The sequence below is a fragment of the Ylistrum balloti genome, unplaced genomic scaffold (genome assembly GCF_031769215.1).
Source record: "Ylistrum balloti isolate Yb309-2 unplaced genomic scaffold, AGI_CSIRO_Ybal_v1 Utg369816, whole genome shotgun sequence".
Lineage (NCBI taxonomy): Eukaryota > Metazoa > Mollusca > Bivalvia > Pectinida > Pectinidae > Ylistrum > Ylistrum balloti.
The window spans coordinates 470,526-483,626 of NW_026781986.1; the positions used below are offsets into that span (position 1 = coordinate 470,526).

The following is a 13,101-nucleotide window of genomic DNA, read 5'->3' on the forward strand; positions in this document are numbered from 1 at the left end:
AAAAAATCATTTTTAAAAAGTGCTTTAATGATTAGTAAAAAATATGAAAACCAAAAATCACAGACTAGGAACATTCAGGTCATGAAAAAGAATAAAATGGTGTTTTTTCCCCCACAGTACTCTATTCATATATATAACATTTTGAACAAAGACAATCAATCTACAATTGTTTTTTGCTTCTTTGATACAGCCTCCTGCCTCAAGATTTTGGAATGGAAGGGGCAACATTTTCTGTCAGGCAGAGTTTTTGAGCTAGAAAAAACGCTGACCAATTAATTATGAGCTGCACTTGATCAATAAATTAAGTGTAAGCCTATATACAGGAAGTTCTATAGCACTGTCAGTGTCGACACAACCTCTTCACTGTTGCTATGTCAACAGGAGAATCAGCCTTACGCTTTGTACCGGCTAGTCGAGTCCGTTTCACAAACTTTTTGTTTTCTACTTGTCCCGTACTTCGCAGAATTTTACTAACACCTCCCGACTTCAATCTCAGACCACTGCGAAGCCTTGTAGCCATCCGCAGCATGGTGCTGTTTGTAGAGTGAGGTAGGGGACGGGCATGAGAGGAATTGTTTGTGTCAGATTTGCCACTCGATCGAAGCGTCTGGCCTTTGGTGGATTGCACTTGGTGATGAGAATGACGACGAACATGTGCCTTATTAAGATCTGAACTTGTTTTTACCTTCAAATTTGAAGAGCCAGCATTAAAGATACCCTTCATTGCACCACGAAGTCCTTCCTTAATACATTCACGTGCAGACACTATTCTGTTACTTGACTGAAGCTGACTGTCAATTAACACTGGCATCGACATTGCTCGCTTTTCTTTTGTCAGAACAGTACTAGCAGATTTTTTGTCTCTAGCCATGACATCACATGTATTCTGCATTTTTTGAACTGACTGAATTACATTTGTCGTATCAGGCATTCTGGCATGGGATGTGCCTGAATTGCCGGACGAAGAATGTCTTTGTCGTGTCCGTGTGCAAGGTAAAAATTTCGCGGGCAGTGTCTTTTTCAGGACAAGCGATTGGTTTTCAAAACTTTTTGTGTTCGAGGTGTTCACCACAGCAGCCTTTGTAGGTGAAACATCCACTGTTGGCATGTTGTGCGAGATGGTTGACATGTTCATTCTGTCTTCAATTTCTTGGTCGATGGGTCCTGCAGGACTAGGATCAAAAGCTGCCCTGTGGTGGGCACTACCAGCCTGAACACTGTCATCAAGACTGGGGGAAGCACTTCCTGATAAACTTTGCCGAGCCCGATCACCTGATAACATTGACTTGACTGCTACACCAACACCCTCGGCCATGTCCTTCCATGATTTTTCCCCAGAATCCTCCTGACTTTTATCTCCCTTTGCAAGAACTTTTTGACTTGCAGGAAGTGGAATGGTACTTGCAGCCTCCTCTTTCTCCCCAGATTTTCTGGGCGATGTTCGCATACCAGTCTTGCTGTCTTCCGTCAATTTTTTCCCTAGTTCAGTGTTCCTAGCGTTCATTTCTCGAACTTTCTTGAAGTGTTCTTCACGTTTCTTTTTGAGAATAGACAGCTTGCGAGGACCTAGGGGATCGATGAGTACAACTACACAGCTTGTGTTATCAGCCTTCATTGAACGTGCTCGCCACTTACTGAGAGCCCGATTTACCAGTTTTTCTGCTGGATTGATCCAGTAGGAAACAGATGCTTGCTGTAAAGATGAAGAGATTCTCAAATCAGGAAAAAAGCAATAAGAAATTCTACCAAACCAGAAATGTTCTATTTAACTATATAAATTGTTCACCTATGTAGATGTAAGTGTAATTGGGAGTGAAATCAGAGAACAATCATCCTGTATACAGTTATTCTAAACCTTAAATTATAGAGTCATTAAGAATATTTTCCTAAAATCATTTTCTGTCAATATCATGCAAGATCATACAAAAGACACAAGTGAATAGTATCATTTAACATGAATCAAAATGATTGAAAGAAATGTCAAATCTAGATAGGGAAGTGCACAAGCCCCATTATTCAATTAACTTTTGTAATTTTCATATACCTGATAATTTCACAAGAACATGAAGTACACATATTTATTCTGAGCCAAACCATTGAATCAAAATGCAATATGGAGGTTATGGCAAACCTCAAGAACTCGGTTTCAACCAACAAGAAAGAGCTATCAAACATTTCATACTTTATTTACGTCTATTACAAAAACCTCCAAGCCAAGAGTTAATTTCTGTGTTGTTATCTCTGTACATAAAATCCAGGTTATTCAATGGCTGTATTTAGAAGGTGTTACACGATCTTTTTTGTTTCCTTGCCAAAACAGTCCTCATTTTATAAGGATATTACTAGTATCATAATCATGTGTGGGTTGTATACACAACTAGGATCCGTACTCAGGGTGGGGGCTTATTGCCAGGTATAGCTTTATTATCAAATAAATAGAGTATTGCACAAAGAAACCGTGCAGTAACACAGTTACGGAGATAATGATTTAGAAATAAACAAACAAGAATCAGACATAGATTGGCATGACTTACTGGATCATGAATAACTTTGTACTCGAACTGGTACTCAAGATCCACAACCACGGAGACTGCTTCCTCAGCAGAGATCATGTTCCACAACCCATCAGAGCCAATCACAAGGCACTTGTCGCGTGTCGGGTCAAGGGGATGAACTGACACGTCTGGCTCTGGTGACACAACAAACTCCTCATTCAGGTAATTATAGCTCCATAAATCCCCTGTAACATCAAGCAGAATTTCAGATCTCTAATCTAAAGACATTTTTTTTTAGAAAATATCTGTAAAGTATGATAGTAAAGCTCACATGTATATGTATCAATGCTTATAAAGCTGTCAAATTTATTGTGACTTTTGTCCCTGTAACCTTGGTAGACTTTTCAAGATATGACATTGATTCAAAACGATACATAACGGAAGGACAGACAGACATGGGAAGCACTATCTGTCCATCCATAATATGATGGGTTCATAAAAATCTTCTCATTTCTTTCAAAACATGTTTTATGCATGAATTGTACAAGTCAAAAAGTAAATGTTTTTATTATGAAACAAAAAGCAACATGCAACTTTACCAGAACACACGAGTAAACAAAATATGTATTTGCTCATTCCTAATTCGAAACTGTAGAGTTTTAACATCAGTATTGGTACAAGTTCTTCTACTCATCGTCATTCACAATAGTTTGAACATTGATAGTACTAGAATTGTCATCACAAAGGAATCGGAGATTTTGAAATGGATGGATATATATACATACCAAAGAAAATTCTAAAAGCCTAAAGCACCCTCTTTTTTATAATTAGATAGAATAGCACAGTTATTAGAAAAGCTCTCAGAAACCAAAGCCTTTGGATCCTTTTGTATTCATACCTAGACTTCGAGCGACGGCCAGAAAAGGAATCCTGTCAATTGGTGTGCTGCGCCTGATGGGTCCCTTGTGGTTGACCTTTGGCCTATTCCAGACGACTCGCTGGACTCCTGACTTGGCCACCACCTGACCTCCGCATTCCTCTATTCTTTTCTTTTCTATTGGACTGTCTGGCTTGTGGTCCTGTATAAGAAGATATCATTCCTTGTCTAAGAACTGTATCAAATTACATTATATATAAACATCTGTACATGACTTGTCGTAATTTCAATAGTGTTATTTTCAGATTTAAAAAATCCCTACAGTTAAAATACAAAGAAAGTGTAATTAAATGTAATGAAATCTAAACCATTACTTTTGATTCTATTCACTGTTGAAAAATAATTTACTTAAATTTGTAAGTTGCTGAATTGAATTTTAAATCATCTTAATCTTCTACTTTGATTATTTTCTAAGCACTTTTTTTTTCAAAATAGAAATGTTGTGTACAGGCTGTGATGATCAGTTTTCTATGGTAATATCCAGATCTTTCAAAAAAAAAAAGGCTAAGTCTCAAGAGACATGGCAAGCCCTGTTTAAATATCAAGTTATATGACCAACAATTATCATATTTATCCAGTAATAAGCTAAGGGGCCAAGATATAAATTTGGACTCCTTACATAGGAGTCAAGCTTACTGCAGGACAACAAAACTGAATTTGTTTCAAGATCTTATCCAGCTGCAATAGAAATGGGTGGGCTTTATAATTACTACACATTAGCTTTTTGACGGGTAAAATCGGGGGGATATGTAGGATAGAAATCTAGACTTAATCTACATGTAATTTCAATAATATCCTACAATGGTCAGCATAGTTCCCCTTGGTCTGATGAACTTCTCACACTTGCTGTCATCGAAGCCGAGCGCAATGCCGGAGTCGCCAACATGGCCAACATACAACTTGGAGTTCTTTATGATGCCTATTGTACATGTTGTACCGGCAGTGCTGGGAAGGCCACTCATTGTTTTAGGCCATTTATCTGTTGACAAAACAAATTTAAAATCATTAAAAATTCTAATTCATTCAAGACATAACACAATTTAATTTGATTGGCAAATGAAAATATTTTTTCGACAGTTTAACCATGATACATTAGTATTCATGAATTTCTCACTTGTATATTTAGCCCCGATGACAATTGCTATTGTCGAAATGACATCAATGATGACTACAATTGACCTGACAGTGACAGATACTATAGTATCACATTGAAAGGTCGCCAGATTTTGAACATTACATATACTTGACATATAAACTCTATAAGACACTCAGATTTCTAAAATCATGCACAAAACGTCTCTAAATTGTTGTGTTTATACAAACTTGAAATTTGCAGCAGTATAGTGTTATCATATATACACTGTCATAAATATCTGTATATTGCCTCCGCTATGTGTCTGCAGTAAACTCAATTTGCAAAAGTATAATCACAGCGTACCACTGCGAACTTCAAACAGGTTGATCCCCTGGCCTATACAGGTCATGATCAGTCACTAAAGTACCTGGTACTTTGTGAATATATGAAATATTGAAATGTTCAGGATATCATTCATTTTGGGAACCATAAACATGAAGAAAAGCATATGAAATGCAATAGTGTAAACTTAAGTGCTTGATTACATCAGATCAAAAATTAAAATCAATGAAACTGAAAAAAATAACGATCTTGGGATCTGTTTTCAGCACTGATGTCACCTAATTTAATTATCTACTTTTTAAAACTTGGAATAACATTTATAATTAACATAAAAGAGGTTTTTTTTTCAAAACAAAATTTTCCAATGTTATAATGCCACATCAATACATATATTTTGAAAAGAATAACCATTCTGCACTGATTGAATAAAACGAAAAGACTATTTTTCTTTTTAATCAAGAGTCTGCCATACAAGCTTTTTCAACTTACATACCTTTATTGATAAAGGCATACACTTGCTAATTCATCTGCAATCAAAGTCAAATTTTAGTGGCCTTTTGAATCAATTATAATCTTGTTTTAATTTATTAAGATTTTTGAAAATTTATGAAGACTTCTTTTTTTATTAAGATCTTGTTTCAGTTTATAAAATCCATTTTTAATTTATAAAGATATTGTTTAAATTCACAAAGTAAAACTTCCCACTTCTAGGAATTATATTTCATTCTTACACAGCAACTCTCATCTTCTGTGAATCTTTCCATCATATTTGTGGGTGGAATATAAGTGCTGGCCACTTATAATGATTTTTTTTTAAAGCAACTGACAAATTTTGGCAGTTAATCATAAATAAATATTACAGATCTTTTAAGAGTTAGATTCACAATATATATTACTGGCCCTGATAAAGTTTGTGAGACTTGTTAAATATCTGGACTTTTTAACCTAATGGAAAATCATGGATAGTCACAGTGTCAGAGTGAAAAGAAGTTGTATACATTGTACATATGATGTGTCATGTACCACATAATACAATTTACAATTCTGGGTCTAAAATGACATTTCTAAGATCTTCTGTCACCAACCATGACTGGGCAGATCAGAACTATACATAGGCCTGATGCAATTATGTGCACTGTTATCACTGTACATATATTGACTGATCATGGTGATACTGAGACACTGAAAGTATTATTCAAAATTATAACATTCTGATGATATCAAATTTGATCAGCTTGTATACTTTTAATGAGTCATTGACATTATGGACAACTAGCTGGCAGTTCATAATTTTGTTTTAATCACTAGCCTAAATATTGAGATCTACAATACTACTCACAGAATGATTGTCAGTAAAAGTAGTATTTAATTTTTCAGCAATCATTCAAATCAAATTCATCAATAAATTGATTTCACTGTGTTGGTGAAATATTCAATATATCACAGTCACTTGTGTATAATACAGGGGTATTTTCTGATTGGCTGAGCAGGCTATTTATAGACACTAGTGATATTGTTGTCTATCACATGCCTCACTGGACATGTCTGGACTTGTATTAGGGATCAAACAGGAAAGAAAATCTAATTTGTACAATTTCTTCTGTGTATTTATAACATTTTCATAATCTACCAAAATAACTTTTTGCTTATGCTAGAATTACTACAGTTGTATGTGGTAGTGTACATGTGGTGCGAACTATCTGTTTAGAATATTATATTTTAGCATAGATATAGGTTTTCAACACTGTATATATGGTATCTGTATTATAATATGCTTGGCATGGTTATTTGTATTAGGTGATCACACATGATTGACACACAGTTGGTCCAGCACAACCTGCTGATGGACCGATACATCTATAAAGACCTATAAAAGCTGTATCAACCACTTGGTGATAAGGATATACTCAGCTAGGTCAATAGAAATGTTTAAATTTAATGAAGAAGTATATAAAATCACATTAATGAAGAATGCTTTAATAATTATGTATGTCACTTAATAAGTAAGTGAAGATATCAAGTAAACTATTCTTTTAAAAATCAAACATCGGACGGTAAGATTTCCAGGGTTTAAATTCCCACAGATACTTCATTTTCACCTGACGATGCATCGTTTCAATTTCATAAATCTAAAATATCAAAAAAAATATATATAGTGAAATACAGTTACTTTCCATAAGTTGATATTATAAACTGTTATACATCTATGCTAGATCTTCTATATATATGTTAATTAGCAGATTGTACTGGACCGGATAGAGTTTGTATAAAAAACTTTCAAAACAGTAGGAGAAATGCCTTATACATACTGGGTATATGTAATTGATAATCAATAGGTTATAATTACCAATTATGCAACTTATATTGATTCCATTTACTAACAAAACCTTTACATATCATTGAAATATCCATTGCATTGTCATTGACAATATAATACTTAAAAGTTAGACAAATTGTACTGACAGGAGTCAGGGATTGGACTATGACTGTGTTGGGGTAAAACTGACATTCTAACTGACCTAATTTGATAGCTAAATTTCTTTTTTTTTTTTTTAACTAATTCATCTGATAGGCATGAAGCTACAAATGTATGTACTCTGTTGTTTATGTTTTACTTTTACATGCACCTCAATTAACCAAACTTAATTTATAACCTTTCTTAAATTTTCACAAGATATTTCTTCTTTCTTTACCATATCTTTTTTTCAAATTTCATTGTATGTTTTAAGGATTTTTGTTTCTTTTTCTTGTCTTCATAAAAATAATTACACCTTCCTATTAAACAAAGAAAAATACTATCTATTTTAGAAAAAAAAAACATTATAAAATTAAATGCAAATTATCGTCTGTTTTAAAATTTACCTTATGTCAAATACTGAGATTTCACGAGTACACGGTATTAAAATATGCCTTTACAATATGAAACTGAAAGTAACCTTAACATTCATGACCTTTCTGTAAAAACAAATTCATTTGGTGAAAACTTAATTACGTCCCTTTGAACATGTTTGTCCCGTTTGTACATACGTACACTGCAATCTTCCTGCTTCAGTTATTTTCATTGATTAGCAATATCTACGCCGAAAACAGTTATATATTTACACCAGCTTAATAGCTAGATGTATGCAAGTAAACGTATTGCGTTAACTATTCTGATTTATACAAGAAATGAACAACAAACGTAAACTGAAGACCCCACTGGTGCCTCGATCTTCGTAAAGCTTGAAAAACGCGCGCGATTAGATTCGAAAGTCCATGCCATTTTCTACCGTTTACTTGTTTAAATCTGCGGTAGTTATGGCTTATTTACCAACACGGTATTCTTTAGCATCTGAAAATCGTGGTAACTACATTAAAACTTGCACTTTTAGCACAAAATGAGAGACTTTCCCAGAAAAAATTACACACTAAGAAACATTGACATGGTTGATTTTGTGTTACGCAGGTTACTGTTTGAACAGATAAAGCCTTCAAACAACTTACCGACAACTCTCCACATCCCATGATGAACATCAATAAATCCTGTTTTAATTGCCTCCAGTATATCAGCGTCCTTATCGCTCCAAAAACTTTCATACTTTGTAATTTCATCAAGGAGATTATCGCGAGCAAACATTGACGCTTCAGATCCGCCATGACCGTCAAAAATTCCAAAATAAGCGAATTCAAACCCTCCTTCGTCGTTTTTCACAAATCTTATGGCATGGTTATCTTCCATATATTTTCGTCCTCCTTGGTTGCTATTTTCTGTCACCCTCAAGTTCACACCAATTTTATAATTCGACATTTTGAATCAAGAGGGTTTGTCCCAGTGACGACTTCATGGAGAGGATATTACAATCATCCGTTTGTACACATAATTTGATTGGTTAAAATATGGTCATGACCTAGGTCAATCTATATTTAACTCTCGAATATTCCGCAAAAGTTATTTTACGAAATAGATTGTTGCATATTGATACGGAAAGAACTAATACTAATAATTCGATAGTGACAGGAACATAAATGGTGAAATAACACGGCATGTGTTCGTGTCATCCAAAAATGAAAATTTGATATAGCCTATGTTGTGAAATAAACAACGTTGTACGGGCCGAATAGGCCAGACACTAAAAGAACAATATTGAATTAAACTAATCAGGGCTGTATACAGTATTATAGGTCCCCGGTGTAGCATGGTATTGTGAAGCATGGGGAAATGAATCGGGGTCAAAATAAAATTTAGCTAATTAGTAAGAAAATAGTGTAATGCTTCACTTTACCAAGGCCATTGTGAAGTGAACCCCGCCCCCACTAAATTTCCCCTGCCCAGACCTATCTTTTGTTATTTATGTGTTTATATGATTGAATCAGGACGTAAAACAATTGGTGAAAAAAGCTAATTAGTAAGAAAATAGCAATGGATATGGTGAAGTGAATCCACCCCTTTGCCCCCACCCCACCCTAAATTCCCCACCCTGTAGGGGTAGGGGGTTCATTAATAAACCGCGGTTCACTTTACCATACTACACCGGTACTAAATGTAACAGAACAAATACGATGAAAGTAGATAAAAGAACAATATTGATGATGATATTAATGATATTTCGTAGTTCAACACTAAAATATTACATAAAATTTATAAAATATTTAGTATTTCTCTGTGTGTGTGTAGGGGGGGAATCTAACAAGTAGTTTGTTCAAAGTTCAAATAATTATAAACTAGTTTTGTTTGAACAAAGAAGAAGATGTTTTAGTTTTGATTTCATTTAGAAGTTTGTTCCATTCTTGTTAACCTGATATATAAAAACGTTTAAAAAAATAAGTTGTCCTGCGTTTTGGAACCAATGCATTTTTACTAGATACGTGTCTTGTTTCCAGTCCAATTAATATCATTCGAAAGATATTGTAGTACCATACCATTTATATATATTCATATGTCATAATTGAATTTTTGAACTTAAAATGTTTTTGAATTGGCATCCATTTCAAAATTTTAAACATTTCTGCTGAAGGAGCATCATATGATTTCTCTAAAATCAATCTGGCAGCACACTTTTGAGCATATGACATGTTTAGAGAAGCTTCTGTACTTCCAGACCAGTCTGTATAACAGAACATGAAATGTGGAAAAAAACAAGCATTGTAAAATTTCAAGCGGTATTGGTAAAAAGTGTCGAACGTGTCCGATTAATCCCAAACTTTGGTTTATTTTGGAAGCAACCGCGGAAATATGCGCCGCCCAGAATAAACCGTCATATGGCTTTTTCTCAATAACGATATGGCCCAGGGTGGTGATGTTTGGCCTGTACGAGGGCATGTGAACAGGGGCAGTACCCCGGTGAAAAAATCTACCCCTTTACTGAGTTTTCCGCGTCGCTTTTGAGTTTAATATTTTCTCTTAACTGCCGAAAAGTGATGTATGACATGTGCCATCGATTTTTTTTATCTCTTTTGCAGGTAATATACCATCAGAACACCACCAGCATCCCAGAAAACCGATGTCATAACCTTTCCTGCTGACGGAACAGTCTTTGCCTTTTTTGGCGGTGGTGAACCACGGTACTTCCTTTCTTTAGACAGTTGTTTGGCCTTTGGGGTGTTCTCTGCAGAACGTAAGAAGGATATGTCTCTAAAAACTCCATATAAGTATGCAACAATGTCCATCTGGTGTGCTTCTGATCAACTGTCAGAAGTCCTTGTATCCAATGGGCTAAAAGCGTTCTCATTGCAAGATCTTCTGTAAGAATGGAATGTACTCTTTCTTGTGAAATCCCAACTGGACTGGCTATATATATACCTGTAACTCGCTTGTCACAACAATGTTATAGGCTTTATTGACCATTTCTGAGGTTGAAACAGTGACAGGTCTTCCAGGACAGGCGCCCTCTCCAAGGCTTAAATTCCACCACATACTTTTTCATTGTAGCATATGAAGGGACATCACTCCTGAGTGTTGCTACCATATCAGTATGAATATCCTAAGTTGCTAAACCTTTCTTATGCAAATATTGAATCAGTGTTTCTTTCAGCAATTTGGTCCATTTTGCAAAGGTCACTTACCTTCTTTACTGTAGAGTGCTATCTCTTCTATATAAACGGACCAAATTACATCAGTCTTCGGATACACAGCTTTAAATAGCCAGAGTAGAGCTTTAATACAAGGCTCACAACTTACCAAGAAGTCCTCGTAAACTGATTTTCTAAGGGATCAATACATGGACTTTAAATGTATCACAGAGGGTAACCCCCTCCAGGGATCAATATTTGGACCTTTAATGTATCACAGATGGTGCCCCCTCCAGGGATCAATACGTGGACCTTAAATGTATCACCGATGGTGTCCCCAAGTGATCAATACTTGGACCTTAAATGTATCACAGATGGTGCCCCCTCCAGGGATCAATACTTGGACCTTAAATGTATCACAGATGGTGCCCCCTCCAGGGATCAATACTTGGACCTTAAATGTATCACAGAGGGTAACCCCGTCCAGGGATCAGTACTTGGACCTTAAATGTATCACAGATGGTGCCCCGAGGGATATATACTCGAACCTTTAATGTATCACAGATGGTGCCCCCTCCAGGGATCAATACTTGGACCTTAAATGTATCACAGAGGGTAACCCCCTCCAGGGATCAATACTTGGACCTTAAATGTATCACAGAGGGTAACCCCATCCAGGGATCAATATTTGGACCTTTAATGTATCACAGATGGTGCCCCCAGGAATATATACTCGGACCTTTAATGTATCACAGATGGTGCCCCAGGGATATATACTCGGACCTTTAATGTATCACAGATGGTGCCCCCTCCAATGATCAATACGTGGACCTTAAATGTATCACAGATGGTGCCCCCTCCAATGATCAATACTTGGACCTTAAATGTATCACCGATGGTGTCCCCAAGTGATCAATACTTGGACCTTAAATGTATCACAGATGGTGCCCCCTCCAGGGATCAATTCTTGGACCTATAAGTATCACAGATGGTGCCGCCTCCACGGATAAATACTTTGACCTTTAATGTATCACAGATTGTGTTCCCCAAAATTAAATCCTCAGGTCTTTGTTTTATCACAGATGATGTACCCCAGGGATCAATACTTGGACTATTATTTTTCACAATTGGTGTTCTTAATTGATCAACCCTTGGACCCTGGAAATTCATAATTCAATTTTTTTTGTGGTTTTTATCAAAAAAATTTTTTCTCTACTATAATAGGTGGATGTTATTCAACTACCAAGGTATCAATTAATCAATCTAACTCTTGTATCAACATAACTGTCATAGCACAATTTAGTATGTTTTGATTGGCCGACAGGATGAACTTTGACCGAAAAAGCGCTTCAATACATTCACAGTTGCCTCATACATTCACAGTTGCCCGATAAGTAGTTCAAGTTTGTTTTTGTTTGGATTTTCATTCCTTTTCTGCTTTGAAGATAACAAATCAATTTATTTCTAGGTACAATTAGTCCTTCCACGTGTTTTTGAAATTGCTACTTTTACAAATTCAGAGTGTTTTATATTATTGTGGTAGAGACAGATCACCCAAATGTGTTAAATATTTTACAAAAGCTGAAACTACACTCACTAAATCTTGTATTTTACATAACTTTTTAAAAACCATTAACTTAAGTGAAAGAAATACCATATATAACAATCAGTTGTTGTGAACCTCTATACATTCCATTTATTTATGTCATATATATATTTTTTTTGCTATGCTATTCCATCCTCAAAAATAGTGTAAAATTCGATATTTTTGTGGGTTTTACAAAACAAAACAAAATTTTGTAGCAGCTTTATCTTCTGTATATATATAACTAATATATATACTTATACTTATTCAATCATTTGGTGGAATTAGGAATTAACCACAAAATCAATTAAAATATATTCCACACAAAAATTCATGATTTTTGCAGTATACAGAACTCAGTTTCTGTGTTAGATGACGATAATATTACTTTGTTTAAACATTCAATAGCAGTATTATGTCGGTTATTTGTTTTCATTTGGAGTAAATTTTTCCAAAGATTTTTGGAGTATTTAACCCTTTCGGCGCCAATTATCTCTCACAATGTACAGCTCAGCGCCAAATATTTTCTGGAAAATATCCAAAAACAATGGCAGCATTACTGAAATAAAGATATTAGCTTTGTCGACCAAAGTCGCCTACGGCAGCCTGTCTGCATGTCGACTTTAGTCGCCTCCGGCGCCGAAATTCCTCAGACTCAAAAATTACAATAAATACAACC

At 35.3% G+C, this 13,101-nt stretch overlaps 1 protein-coding gene across 1 annotated transcript; it reads right to left on the reverse strand.

Moving 5' to 3' along the window:
* On the reverse strand, positions 1–8,640 carry LOC132544945 (protein phosphatase 1D-like). Its single transcript, XM_060208610.1, has 5 exons — positions 8,333–8,640; positions 4,233–4,411; positions 3,394–3,574; positions 2,535–2,740; positions 1–1,693 (listed from the first exon to the last, which is right to left on the reverse strand). Exons 1-5 carry the CDS (start codon positions 8,634–8,636, stop codon positions 341–343), a joined length of 2,223 nt encoding a protein of 740 aa, XP_060064593.1. The 5' UTR covers positions 8,637–8,640; the 3' UTR covers positions 1–340.
* Between the last annotated feature and the right edge of the window lie 4,461 nt (positions 8,641–13,101).

What these genes read in the sequence shown, in the direction of transcription:
- LOC132544945 (XM_060208610.1), bottom strand. Translation starts at nt 8,636, where the DNA reads ATGTCGAATTATAAAATTGGTGTGAACTTGAGGGTGACAGAAAATAGC. An exon ending in TGGGATGTGGAGAGTTGTCG is followed by an intron (nt 4,412 to 8,332) that starts GTAAGTTGTTTG and finishes TTTTGTCAACAG; the next exon opens with ATAAATGGCCTAAAACAATG. An exon ending in GGGGAACTATGCTGACCATT is followed by an intron (nt 3,575 to 4,232) that starts GTAGGATATTAT and finishes CTTCTTATACAG; the next exon opens with GACCACAAGCCAGACAGTCC.